The sequence below is a fragment of the Zootoca vivipara genome, chromosome 6, assembly GCF_965207765.1.
Source record: "Zootoca vivipara chromosome 6, rZooViv2.hap1.1, whole genome shotgun sequence".
NCBI lineage: Eukaryota > Metazoa > Chordata > Lepidosauria > Squamata > Lacertidae > Zootoca > Zootoca vivipara.
The window spans coordinates 33211819-33225775 of NC_142589.1; the positions used below are offsets into that span (position 1 = coordinate 33211819).

The 13957-nt window shown below is 44.7% G+C and overlaps 1 protein-coding gene across 1 annotated transcript in view; it reads right to left on the bottom strand.

Moving 5' to 3' along the window:
- Positions 1–3844: 3844 nt before the first annotated feature.
- SLC6A2 (solute carrier family 6 member 2) overlaps positions 3845–13957 on the bottom strand; it is a 60936-nt gene continuing 50823 nt past the window's right edge. Inside the window, exons 13-15 of the mRNA XM_035118407.3 lie at positions 8249–8416; positions 6307–6378; positions 3845–5073 (exon numbers count right to left, since the gene is read on the bottom strand). Coding sequence (XP_034974298.1) covers positions 5050–5073; positions 6307–6378; positions 8249–8416 — 264 coding nt within the window. The 3' untranslated portion in view covers positions 3845–5049. The remainder of the gene's footprint in view (positions 5074–6306; positions 6379–8248; positions 8417–13957) is intronic.

Below are 13957 nucleotides of genomic sequence, written 5' to 3' on the forward strand. Positions count from 1 at the left end.
CTGTGGGCTGAGAGACAAGAGTCTTGCCCAAGGCCACCAAGTTTGCTTTGAGAAGAGATTTGGACCTTAGTCATCCAAGCCCTGTGCTCTGTCCATTATAGTAGTGAAGCGGGTGCTTTTCAATGAATACATAAGATTACCTAGAATGGCTCTCCCCCCCCCCCATCATTTCCATTAAGGGAGATGATCTATAAGGACGCACATGTATTTTGGGACACTGGCGGTTCGTTTAATGGGAACCTGAGCCTAAGTGTTTTGTGCATGCAGATTATATATGGAAAGCTAGATCAGAGCAATGGATTGGGTTTTCCATCCTCACTTCCAATTTTTGTTACATATAGTTTTTCTCTCTCCCAATAAACACACACAAAAATACTCTCTGGTTTCTGGAGAATATAGACTACAAATACACATGACTTCCTCTATCAGATTAAGGCAGCTTTGGAGAATATTGCACTGCAGATCACAACACTGTTGATGCCAATGCGTTATTCTCCTTCTATCACGTTACACTGTGAATCAAAAAAGGCGAACCCATCCTGCTAGTCCAGATCTAACTAGATTGGCTAATCAGATTGGGTTTGATGGGAGCTTCCCACATAAAAAGCATAAAACATTTCATTTTACAATATACATTCGTTTTCATTTTATGAAAAAATAATTAAAAAAACTGATAGAAATATTGATATACACAGAGGTACCCTTATTGAACCTTTTGCTATAAAAAGGCATTACAAATTAAGCAAAAGGAGAGGGGGGAAGCAACCAAGTAAATGCTAACTATAAAGCTCTTCTCAGTAAGGCAAACTTGAAAAGACTATATATGGTGTAAGATACTTGCGCAATATTTGGGGAAAGGTTCCTGCTTTAATAGAATGAAGTGCATGATTGAGAAAAGATCATAGGAGCCAGGATCCAAAGAGTGACACAATTAGGTGTGCACATCTAATGGGCTTTTTTTACTTCTCTTCACCTCTGTCAATCCATGACCATTTCTGAAACTACAGAGAGCTTCAAGGCAGGTGAACATTAGCATTTTTATCTAATGTTCATTCAACTTAGTTTAGACACATTGAAATTAATATACAGGACTAACATAGGTCTATCAGTCTCAATGGATTTACTCTGAGCAGAACTTACTGTAGTAGGAGGATGGAATTCATGAGTATGGATGTTTGCTAATGCTGAGCCAAAACGAGTTGGGAATTCTTTTTGTGAATATGTGTGTGTGTGTGTGTTGCTATGTGTGTACTGCTATACCTCTTTGCAAGTCAAGGGACAATGGCTGCCAACCAGCATGAAGAAGAAGAAAAATACAGAATACTGTACTGCAAGTTGCAGAAGGTGACCCTCTCCGTCTCACCCTGAGATGACAACTTTCACAGTGAAAAGTTACCCTTATGAAAATTTGATGTGAAACTCATTCCTGCTATTCAAAGTAAAGTGAGTCAAAAATCCCACTGGGCCTGGCTAAAACAACCCTTTGGATCCCGGCTATCAGGTACATTATACAGATATATGGAAGCAGATCATTTATAATTTTGAAGGCTGATCCACAGCTACATAAAAGACTGGCAGCAGGTGAGCCCCAACAACAGCCAGGCTCACCTCACCAGCATTACACACTCTTATTGGGTACGAGATCAAGATCTGTGAAGATGATTTGAGACAACACAAAAGCAAAACACTCTGCTATGGTTTTCAAGTGCTGTTTCTGATACTCCTTCAATGAATTAAACATTGAGTCCCAAAGGGGAAGCTGTTGCCTTGGTGTAGACTCATGCTAACTTCAATTTGTGATCACAGAGTCATAAAGTTACTGGTCTTCTGCCTGCTGAAACACTCATAATTAAATTATTGCCAAGAATCCATCTTAAAGATGGAAAACAAAACAGAGCAGGTGGGTCTTGGAGGGTGTTCCCTGTCAAAAGTGCCTCTGCTTCTTCCATTCAAATGAGTATCGGTCCAACACTGGGATTTGCACATGGCTTTGGAAAGACCCAGACTGAGCATATTTGGGTCTTCTCTACCATAAGCTTCTGTTCCATGTCTTCAGCAGTGTAGCTGGTCTCCCTCCCTCCCCAGTGTTGCTAGAGGGAGACACAATGTTGGCACTTGGCCATGTGGACGAGGTTTGTTTAATATTAAACTGGGTGACTTGTTATTCTTAGGTTGCCTATTTCTATCCAGTTCCAAATTGCCCTTCATGCACAGCACTAATATAACAACAGTGTACAGTGGTACCTCGACTTACGAAGACGATCCAATCTGCGGCTGTCTTCGTAAGTCGAGGTTTACGGATGTTGAAGTGTGTGGTCAGTGCATGCGCGAAGTGCAATTTCACGCTTCTGCGCATGTGCCGACCGCGCGTGCCAGGCATGCACAGCGAAAATACTTCCAGGGGTTGTCGCCTTCGGAAGTTGAAACCTTCGGAAGTCGAAGCGTTCAGATGTCGAGGTATGACTGTATTTAAAAAATCATGTAAAAGGTTTGATGGTTCCTCAGATCTAAAGCATTAACTCTCAAGGGGATGTTAGATGAAAAGAGAGGACAATGAAAGCAATGTATAGAGAAGTGAAGAATGAAGATTTGTATTGTCTGGGTTACTTTACTTCATAAATCATCTACACTCAAAGTGTTTGCGGTACATTAATTGCACAACAGTCTGATTTGGTGTGGGTGTCATGCTAATGCTAAACAGCATATCATGATGTTAAGGCACACTGGGGTCAGATGGACTTCTTGCTATTGGACTTCTTGAAATGAAATCAATATGCTGGGCAGATGTGTAGAAGGGTATGCAGTGGAGCCAAAATGCTCACAGAGCTCCACATAAGGGCAACATTTCCCCCTCCTCTGTGGCAAATGACTTCTGAAAGCCTGGCTTCACTTATTATGGGTGGCGGTGGAGAAAACCTACTTGAAATGAGGCTGGAGAGGTGGGGGAGAAGGAAGTTTCTGAGGTAGAATGCTGATAGTTAAGATCTGTTGGTGGTAGCAAGGAGGAGAAAGAGGGAGAAAGCGGGAGTCAGGAAGAGGTTGTAGGCAGAAAGGCTTGAGAGAGTCTCTATCGGTTGGAACTTCAAAGCTACTGGACTTTCCCTAGGCATTGTCCTTCTATTCCTCCTTCTCCCCAAGCTACGCTTACCCTGCTCCATATCTCCCTTGGCTGGAATGTGTCCCTGATGTGAGCATGCCTTTTGCTTTCCTGGATGGAGAACTGTGTGTTGTGAGGCTGCCTTTCTGAAAAGTATATACATGTAGCTTGACTGCAGCCTACTGTGCCAATTGCATTGCTCCACTCACTCTTTCCTCAGGTTGCTACCTGCCCCTGGGATGTGGTTCCTGGAAGGTTGTCCATGAAAGAATGTAGTTCTTGGGCTGAAAAAGGTTGATAAGCATCTTGTTTAGAAATTTGGCTGGGGGCGGTATGGTGGACCATTACACCATGTGAACCCCCAAACAAAAGCCTAAATTGGTAGAGCCCATGCACAGCTTTACTTTCTCAGTGAGAACTAGGCCAATGATTTGTCCAAATGACCTTGGGATTGCCACATTCATCAAATCCGACATTCTAGCCACCAGGTTTTGGGAGGCTCCTATACGACATACACTAAAACCCCTAAAAGCTATTGAATTTATCCATTCTTAAATACTGGGGCTTCAGATCATCACCCCTCCAAAAAAATTACCAGCCAAATTTTGTCTTTCTAGCTTCTGCGGAAGATCATTAGAATTTAGATAGATCATGGTATATCAGCAAGGAGCACTTATATGTTTCAGTTATAAAGGACTGGCAAGATGGTTTGTGGAATAGGTCAACCCATTCAGAGGAGCCACCATATTCACATCTGACATGCAGCCAGCTGGTGATGTCTTTTATTTTATGTGTGCGTGAGCATAATGAATTTGGGATATATATATGCACAAAGTATAAACAAAGCATAGCAAGAGTATTTGACTACTTCTCTCCCTCTCCCCCCCCCTCTCCGGTCTTCCACTTTCACTTGTGTAGAAAACACAGGAACTACTAGGGAATGATTTTGCCCAGTGAGACACACACACACACGGGGAGAGAGAGAGAGAGAGAGAGAGAGAGAGAGAGAGAGAGAGATTCTCTGCCGTTTGGCCCCAAGAGCTTGGAACCTAATTCCAACTCTGGCCACTTTCCATGAACAGCAGATATGTGCAACTAAGACAACCACCTTTGTTGAGAAAAGCATCGCACCAGAAATGACAAGGGGGTGTTCCAAAGTTCTATCTAAGCAAGTCACCCACTTGACTGAACATGAGAGGGGGGGAGACATCTTGATGCTAAGGGCCATTTGACAATGGGACTGGGGTCTATGATTTCACAATCAAATGTAGATTTGCAGATGGACATACCTGTTTCAAAGACTAGGATTTTATCTAGTCAGACCAATGCCAGACGTACTTTAAAGGGAGAAGGCCGTGGCTCAGGGGCAGAGCACCTGCTTTGCATTCAAAGGTATCAGGTTTAATCCATGGACTCTCCAGGTAGGGTTCGGAATATTTCCTATCTGAAACCCTAGAGAGCTGCTGCCAGTTAGTGTAGATAATACTGAGCTAGATGGATCAATGATCTGACTTGGTATAAGGCACCTTCCTATTTTCTCCCTTTGAAACAAGCATTTGAAATATGTTGTTGATCTTTCTGCCCCCTGATAAGACACCCTTTAGCTGAACACTGATTTTTATCTCCCCCCCCCCCAATTTTTGCTTCAGTCATTAGCAAAGATGACTCCTTTGGTCAGGATCAAGATCAGCACACTGAGAACTTATGCGTTAATCCCCACCCACCCTGTAAACCTTAAACAAAAACCAATGAATGGTCTGGGAAGTTCATTTGACAAACTGAATGATTGTGTGATAGGGTGTGAATGGTGAATCTTCGCCCAAAGAAAGCTGGAGATACTCTTCGGAGTGTGCCAGCCTGCCAGGACCAAGCATGATTGAGAGCTTTGTCACTGACTTCACAGGTATTCCCAATTTATCTTTATAATGGCCTGGCTTTCCTTTTCTTAATAATCATATAGATACCCAATGCTGGAACTGCAAGGGGAAGAAGAAGAAGAAAAGATTTGTCTGAATACAATGGTGATATTGTTAATTGGATTGAGGATCTCACAATCTATACATTTTGTACTGTAGGGACAAGCATGCTAAATTCTAGCAAAAACAATAATGAAGACCTCCCTCCCCAGCACACTTCACGAGGCTAAAACCTGAAGAAAAGGCTAGTGAGCAAAAAATATAAAATCAGTAAGTACAGCCCCTGAACTTCAAATTTCTTTGGGTTTGGAAAGCTTCTCAGCAAAAAGGTCCAAACTGCTCTTTGCAAGAATGACATGGATCCCACTATGTCAGGATGTCCAAATGTTGTGGGACACCTACTCCCATCAGTCCCAGGAAGCATGGCCTATGGTAGGGATGATGGGAGTTGTAGTCTGCCAACAGCTGGAAGGGACCACATTGGTTACCCTGCTCTAAATAAACCCAAGGGGCTTTCTTTCTAATAAAACTCTTATACAATGGCTCAGGATCAAAATACCTGTTTGGCGCATAGCTGTCAACTTCCGGATTGGAAAATAAGGGATCAGCAGCCTCACCCAGCGGCGCGGCACCGGAAATTGGTTCTGGGCATGTCCAGACATGTGCAGAAGTGACTTCCGGTGCCGGCTCTGCCCATGTCCGGGGCACCGGAAATCGGTTCTGCACATGTTCAGACATGCGCAGAAGTGACTTCTGGTGACGGGCTGCCTGTGTCCGCATGTCTGGGCACTAGATCGCTTCTGTGCATGTCCAGACATTCGCAGAAGCGATTTCCAGTGCCCAGACATGGGCAGAGCGGCACCGGAATGGGCAAGCACAGAGGTGATTTCCAGCAGCACTCGGCAAGTGAGTGAGCAGCCAGCCGCCGAGCGAGGCGTTTTACCAGGCGGTGGCTGGCTGATTGCTCGCTTGGGGGGGGGCGAGTGAAGCCTCCCTGGCCAGCAGGGAGGGAGAGGAGCTGCTTCCTTTGAAATCCGGGAAAATTACGGGATATCTAATGATCCGGAATAGCAGCGGGAAACAGATTGAAATAAGGGAGTTTCCTGCAAAAAACGGGAGGGTTGACAGCTATGGTTTGGCGTGTGCATATATATACTTAAACCTATCTGTCTATCCGTACACATATACACGTTTGTGATTCATATATTCCTGTTTGATGTACATTATTACCCTGTACATCTTTTCAAGGAATGGAGATTTACAAATGAATAAATGTCAGAGAAGAATACAAACCTTATACTGCCTCACATTCCCTTCTGTTACAAGATGGTGTTCATTCTCAGGTGTGATGCAATATGCTAGTCTCTACAGAGGAGCACAGGCAGAGGAGAAAAGGGAAATTATACTTGCACATTGATGACGGAAGAAAGCTTTTGACTTCTATTTTTATTTTTAGTAATAAAAACACTCTTTAGTCAGTGCAGGAGTAAACACATCGCAAGTTACACAGACATCTTTGGCTGCATGTGAGGATCCTGTGACATCACAGGACCTTAAACAAAAGGCAGGAATGGGACACAGAAAGCTTAGTGGCAAATAACATAACCTGCTTTGAACCTGCTTTGCAATAGAAGATGCTGGGAAGTGAAAAGCAAGAGAGTGAAAATTGTGCGTTTGTGCTTTCTTACTGAAAGGCTGAAGCACATCTAAAGTGAACATGACAACACTGAGAAGGCTTTCCAATGGCAGTGACAGGAAAATTAATATGATCACAAAACTTAATTCTGCACAGTTTAGGGATGGTAATTGAGCACAGTGCAATTGCAATACAGAATAATGGGAGACATTTTTTTTTCACCATAGAAACCAAGGCTCTCTTTTTGAAAGTATAGATAAACCAAATATGATAAATCTTGGGTTCTGTATCCTTATACCAGTGCTGGTTAACCTGTGTCGCCCCCCCCTCATGTTGTTGGACTGCAACCCTCATCAGACTTCGCCAGCATGGTCAGGTCAGGGCGATGGGAGTTGTAGTCCAACAATGTCAGGAGAGCCACAGGTTAGGAACATAGAAAGCTGTTTTATACAGAGTCAGACAGTTGGTCCATCTAGCTCAGAATTGTCTACACTGACTGCCAGTGGCTCTGCAGAGTTTCAGATAGGGCTTCCCTCCATCCTTACCTGAAGATGCTGGGGATTGAACCTGGAGGCTTCTGCATGCAAGGCAGATGCTCTACCACTGAATTAGAACCCTTTGCCATCACTGGTCTACAGAGAGAGTTTTGAAATAACAGCTGGGATTTAAATTTGGAAAAGGAGTGTCACTGTCACTGCCTCTGTCCTAGCCTTAACCTCTGTCTTGACCTCTTTTTCTCAAGCCACATTCCCATTATTTTGCAACTGATTTGCCTCCATTAACAACTTAAATGTGAAAAAAAAAACTGCAGAGAAGGGTTTCTCCCATTTATTTTCACATCTGGTGTGTGGAAGAATTTCCTGTAACTCATTTTCTGTAATAGAATTTATTTTCACATCCAAGGCAAGGAAGTGTATCTTAAAAGCTTCCCCATTATATTTCGCTTCTATACATTATTATCATGTTTTATTCACTGATATACCACTTAATGCCAAAACAGGCACTCAGGGATGCACTTGGGGGTTAATTGTTCTCCCCAAGACTGGTTGTTTTTTTCTGATTGAAATCACATCCCTCCCAATCTGAAGCTTCGATTAGTCCCGACACATTTCAAATCAGAAATGGCATAAAAGAAATGCTCAACCAATTCCACTCCTTAATCTAATCTCTGCAGATGTTTTGAAGTTCAGAACAAGTTGCTAGCAGAGCCAACAGGGTGCCCTCTAGACTACAACTCACATCATCCTTGCCTATTGCTACACTGACTGGGGATGATGGGAAATGGAGTCCAACAGCACCTGCATGGCACCAAATTGGCTATCATCATGCTAGAAAAGGAGATGGTGGATCTCATGCCTAGTTTGTCCTTCAATAGGTCAGGTCCTGGGGTGTTTTAGCTTCTAAACTTCCAGAAAAGGAAGTAGAAAAAGAGTCCTAAATCCCTTCTTATAATGGCAAATGACTTAAAAGCTGCTTCCAAAAGGTCACCTATCTGCAAAAGTGTTTGTGGAATTAAAGAAAGCAAACTCTTAGCTTAATACTGGCGATTTTCATTTCACAAAGAACATTTCCATGACATTTCACTGCTTGGCCACTCACTTCTTTAAAGGTCCCTCGCGCCTTCAGTAATTTATAGAGGGCATACACAGGCACAAGGATCATTGAAGACAATGCTATCCCCCATCCGACAGAGTTGGCCCAGGGTGGGAAGACGTACTCATCGTAGGTCAGAGGTTTAAAAGTGACAATGCTGGCTATTACCACAAACTGTGGGGAGAAAGAGGAGAAAGTTATGATCAATTTCCTTTGAACCATATGTTTATTCCGAGATGAAACAAAGGAGACTCTTCAGGTGTCTCCTCAGAACAACAACAACAACCACCACCACCACCACAACAACAACAAAACAACAACATGTTGTAAGGGCGGCTTACAACAATTAAATAACAATGTTAAAAACATTTTAGAACAATTTACAATCACAGAAATAAGGTGGGTCCTAAGATATTTATCTCTCAAATATTAAAGCCAGGATAAAGTGGTGTATCTTTAGTATATGATGAAAGCTGTGTAATGAAGGTGCCAGACACACCTCTGTGGGGAGGGAGTCCCACAACTTAGCGTAAGGTTACCAGATTTTTTTCAATAAAGCCGGGGACACGTAAAATAAATAAATAAATAAATAAATGATTTATTTATTTATTTTGAAAAGAGAAAAAAAAAGTCAACACCACAGATCAAAGTTTGCTTTAAAACTGAGCTTTGGTTAATTTAAAAACAACCCCCCCCCCGCCGCCATGCAATGTATTAAATCCAGCATTTCTTCACCTTACATGTATTGGGAGCTCAAAAAGATGTGCCGCATATATAAATAGGCAGCAGTTTTAGTCCTGCGTGAGACCTACCCAGCTTGGCCTGGTCTCCCTCCACCTTCACGAGCGAGCGCCGGATGAGGTGCTGAGACAAAAACCAAAAGCAAACAGGCGGCAGCTCACCTGGCAGCGGGCTAAGGCCACCAGGCCAACGGCTTTACCGATTGCTGCCACCGCGGCCACTCCTTGCGGGCCCTCCATTGCTCAAGGCAGCTGCCTCTTCTTCCACCGTGGAAACCCAGCCCCCCTCACCTGGCCCTTTCCACCACCAGCCAGGCCATTCCGCCCTTGATTGCCGCTCCCCCCACCCTGGCCACCCTGCCCTCTCGGCCTTTCTCTGGCAAGCCTGCGGGGTGTTGAGTGGGAGGCTTTTCAATGAAGCCTGGCTCCAGGCTTCTGAGACTGCTGCTGCCGCTGCCACATTTCCCAGGGACATTTAATGAAATCTGGGGACATTCTGGGGACATAATTTGCCCGGGGACAAATTTGCAAATCCAGGGACTGTCCCTGGGAAACGGGGACGCCTGGTAGCCCTAACTTAGGGGCTTCCACAGAGAATGACCTCTTCCAGGTGCCACCAGCAACCATGCTTCTGAGGGCAATGGAAGAACCAAAAGGGCATTCTCTGCCATTCTCAATACCCAGGAGGGTCTGCAGGGAAGGAGGTCGTCTTTATGGTTACCTCCATCCTCTGGATCCTTCCCCAAATTTGGATTCCCAGATCTTATTGGATTAAAACTCCCACCCTCACTTTGCCATTGGCCCTGCTGGGTGGGGAGGATGAGAGTTGTCACCCATCAAGATCTGTGGACACAAAATTAGCAAAGGCTGCTGTAGAACTCTGAGGGTTATTTTTGTAATTTGAAGATGACTGTAAAATAACCATACAATATTTATCTGCAATTGTATTAGTGACCACACAATAATTCTCGGCACTTACGTTAGTCACCAAACGGCTTATCAAACTTCCTATAAATGCTTCCACTTGAAAAGTAATATGATAGAATCACCTTAGAGAACTGGCTTTACAATTGACTCACTGCTGGGCTTTACCCCATCTACAGAGGAACAGCATATACACATGCTCGATTTTAAGGCCAGGAAAGTGAAATATGTAAGGAAAGACCAGTGACAACCCAGTGAAGGGGGGGAGTGGGACAAAGTGGCTGGAAAGGGAGAGTGGACAAAGTGGTGTACAGTGGTACCTCGGGTTAAGAACTTAATTCATTCCGGAGGTCCGTTCTTAACCTGAAACTGTTCTTAACCTGAGGTACCACTTTAGCTAATGGGGCCTCCCACTGCTGCCGTGCCACCACCATATGATTTCTGTTCTCATCCTGAAGCAAAGTTCTTAACCCGAGGTACTATTTCTGGGTTTGTGGAGTCTGTAACCTGAAGCGCCTGTAACCTGAAGCATCTGTAACCTGAGGTACCACTGTACAGATCTTTATTTTATATATTTAATACTGCACATCCATGTACCACCTCCCCCCCATCCCCAGCACTCAAGGTGGTATACTGTAAATGGTTCCCTTCCCCATTTTATCCTCACAACCACTCTGTGCGGTTAGGCTGAGAGGAGGCAGTGACTGGCCCATGGGGACCCAGTGAACTTCATGACTGAGAGGAGATTTGAACCCTGGTCCCCAAGCTGTTAGTCTGACACGCTAACCACTACACCATATTGATGTGCAAAGGTCAAACCCATTGACTTGCCCCGAACAGTCTTCTACCTGAGAAGGAGGAGCTTTGAATGTCCCCTGGCTCCCTGGCCTAGGCACACCAATTTTGAAGTGGGAGCCCACTTGTCTGTATCACAATCCAAAAACTCAGTGTCTTCTCTCATCCCCAAACGCCAATTGCTTCTGCTGTCTAACCTCACCATGCGCTTGTCGATGGTGGCATTCTCAGCTATCAAACTTAACAGCATGAGTGCAAATGACAATCTTGGAAAGGGGACAAGACCCGGCCCACCTCATTGTTTAATATTGAGTGTCAAGTTAAATCTTGTCGCAGAAGAAAAGCCCGAAAGGGTTTTGATTTGCCTATAATGTTAGCTATTAGGCTTGTCACTCAAACATCAAGTTAAAGGCATTAGATGTCGGAGAAAAGGCTTCAGCGTGAGTTTATAGTCTTTGCTTGTAGCATGCCATCTTTGGAACAGAAAACAAGCAAGCAAACAAAAACACCACTGCCATAACCCGGTAAAAGCTGGATGCTGAACAACAGAATCATAAAGCTGGAAGGTATCCTCACCTAGCCCAACCCACTGCAAAGCAGGAATCACAGCTAAAGAATCCCTGACAGATGGCCATTCCACCTCTGTTTAAAAACCTCCAGTGAAGGCCAATCCACCACTTTCTGAGGTGGTCCATTCCACTGTTGAACATCAGTGTCTTCCTAATGTTTAGCTGGAATCTTCTTTCCTGTCATCTGAACCCATTGGTTCAGGTCCTTGTCATGATTCTGCTCCATATTGATCCAGAGCAGACTCCAACGTATACCGTGTTTCCCACATTTTAAGACACCGTCTTATATTGATTTTACTCGGGGGGTGTCTTTTTTATTATTATTACTGTAAGTACCCCTCCTTACCGCGGCCAGCATTGCTGCTGCTGGGTCCCACTGGCTCAGGGTGCACAGCACGGAGGACGCCTCTGGCCAAAAGTTTAAAGAGGGTGTGTCGGGAAGTTCCATTTGGGGGGGGGAGTTGGAGGGAGGGAGACGCCGCTGACCGGGCTCGTTGCCTCTTTTTTCTTTTCACGTTGTTTTTTCCTGTAAAATGCCCACAAACCGGCTAAGCAGGAAAGAAAGGGGAGAGGACTCACACGTTTTCTCTCCCTGCCGACACCTTTTCACTCTTTCTCTCCCCCCCCCACACCACCCTGTGAAGCTTCCTCGATCTGGTGCTGGGCGCCGACCCGGCAGGCCGCTTCCTTGATCCAGCGGCCTGCCGGGTCGGTGCTGATCAGTGCTGCGCGGAGCACCGGATCGAAGAGCTGGTCTGCAGAGTCAGCGCCCAGCAACGGCGTGCTGGATTGAGGAGGCGATGCTCCGTGCGGCGCTGCTGGGCACTGACTCTGCAGACCGGCTCCTCGATCCGGTGCTCTGCGCAGCGCTGCTGGGTGCCGACCCGGCAGGCCGCTTCCTTGATCTGGCAGCCTGCCGGGTCGGCGCTGATTAGCGCTGCACAGAGCACTGGATCGAGGAGCCGGTCTGCAGAGTCAGCGCCCAGCAACGCTGTGCTGGATTGAGGAGGCAATGCTCCGTGCGGCGCTGCTGGGCACTGACTCTGCAGACCAGCTGGTAATGGGGCATTAACCAATGCCTAACCGCCAACCTTACAAGTTGTGACGATTTGCTATGCAGTAGGCAAAAACCAAATGGCAGCAGCCAATCAGTCAGATGGCAAAATTCCTACCGGGCCCCTGTCCCAAGGCAGGTGACCCCATGACAGGCACAGCAATGTCAATTTGCAAAATACCCTTAAAAAAGGAGGTGGAGATCTGAAGCGCTTGGCAAAAGTGAAACCAATATAGGCACACAGTGGGTTTTTATAGGCTAGGGGTCGACCCTTACTCCAACCTGCAACAAGCTTTTCTACCCAGCAACAGCACCAAAATGCCCAGTCATCCTGTGGCCATCTTGCCTAATCTGCCTAGCAACCCAGGGTCATCCTGATTCCCCTCCCGCAACGCGTGCTTTCCATGATTGGAGAACCCGTCCATAAGAAATCCAGTTGCAGCAGACTTAACTTAAACTTACAATAAGACTAAAACCTTAACACTACATACAGACCACCACACCAGAAGGAAAGAGAGACAGAAAGTGAAACCTAGGTTCCTTCTGGCCTATTATTATAGTCAGCATGACCTTGACAGAAAGAGATAAGAGAACCAGTTTGAACCAGCTGTTCAGCTTCTCTGAAGGAATAACCCAAACATCAGCAACCTTCTGTTTGTTTCCAGACAGGATAGAAGCTTGCCTGTTATCTAGAAACTTCCAGCTTGCTCCAGCTTGTCTCACACAGAGAAGCTTCCAGAACCTTCTTGAATTAATTAGAATGGGAAAGATCTCTACACTTTAAACCAATACTTCCTGTACCAATAAATGCAAACCTGACAGTCCTACCCTCTGGAGCAGCAGAAAACAAGCTTGTTCCATCTTTCATGTGACAGCCCTTCAGATATTTGAAGATGGTTCTCATATTACCTCTCAGGCTTCTCTTCTCCAGCCTAAACATGCCCAACTCCATCTTTACACTAAAGCAAGAGATTTGCCTCCAGGAAGCTACTATGGACTAGAAATGGACAAATCTCTCAATTTCAGTTTCCCTCATTTTTCCAGTCTCCCTTCCCCCACCCCTTTTCTACATCAGGTTGCAATTCTCCCACCACCAGCATTTGAAAGCACATTTATCCTTAATATAAATATTTACTACATTCGCACTCACTTTACTTGACATCTGGAATAATAAAAAATTAAAGAAGTTTTGGGTTGATCTGCTCTTTTTTTTGCTTCCAATTAAAAAGAAAAAAGAAACCATCTGCTGCTCATCACTGCAATTAGATAGTATGTGTGTTTTCATCTTCTTCAAATCTTATGAGACCAAAGAGCCCAGAAAGGTGGGATGCATCTGTTATTTATTTATATTTCATTCGAAAAAGATGCACTTAATGGTCTTACAGAGTCCCGATTAGAAGTAGTGGAGTGGGGGATCTTCAGATTTTGAGTGGGAAATTAAAAAGGGAAATGTTAACAAAAGTGGGTTGTGAGTGTTCCAAGCAGAAACATTTCCCATGTGTTAGAAATTTAAATGATACCAAACGGCTTATTGTTTTTTCCCCTTTAAAAATTAATAAACAAATACCTCATTTTCAGATTCTATTTCCCACCACCAGCAGCTGAAGATTGAAAATAAAACAACAAAACCAGA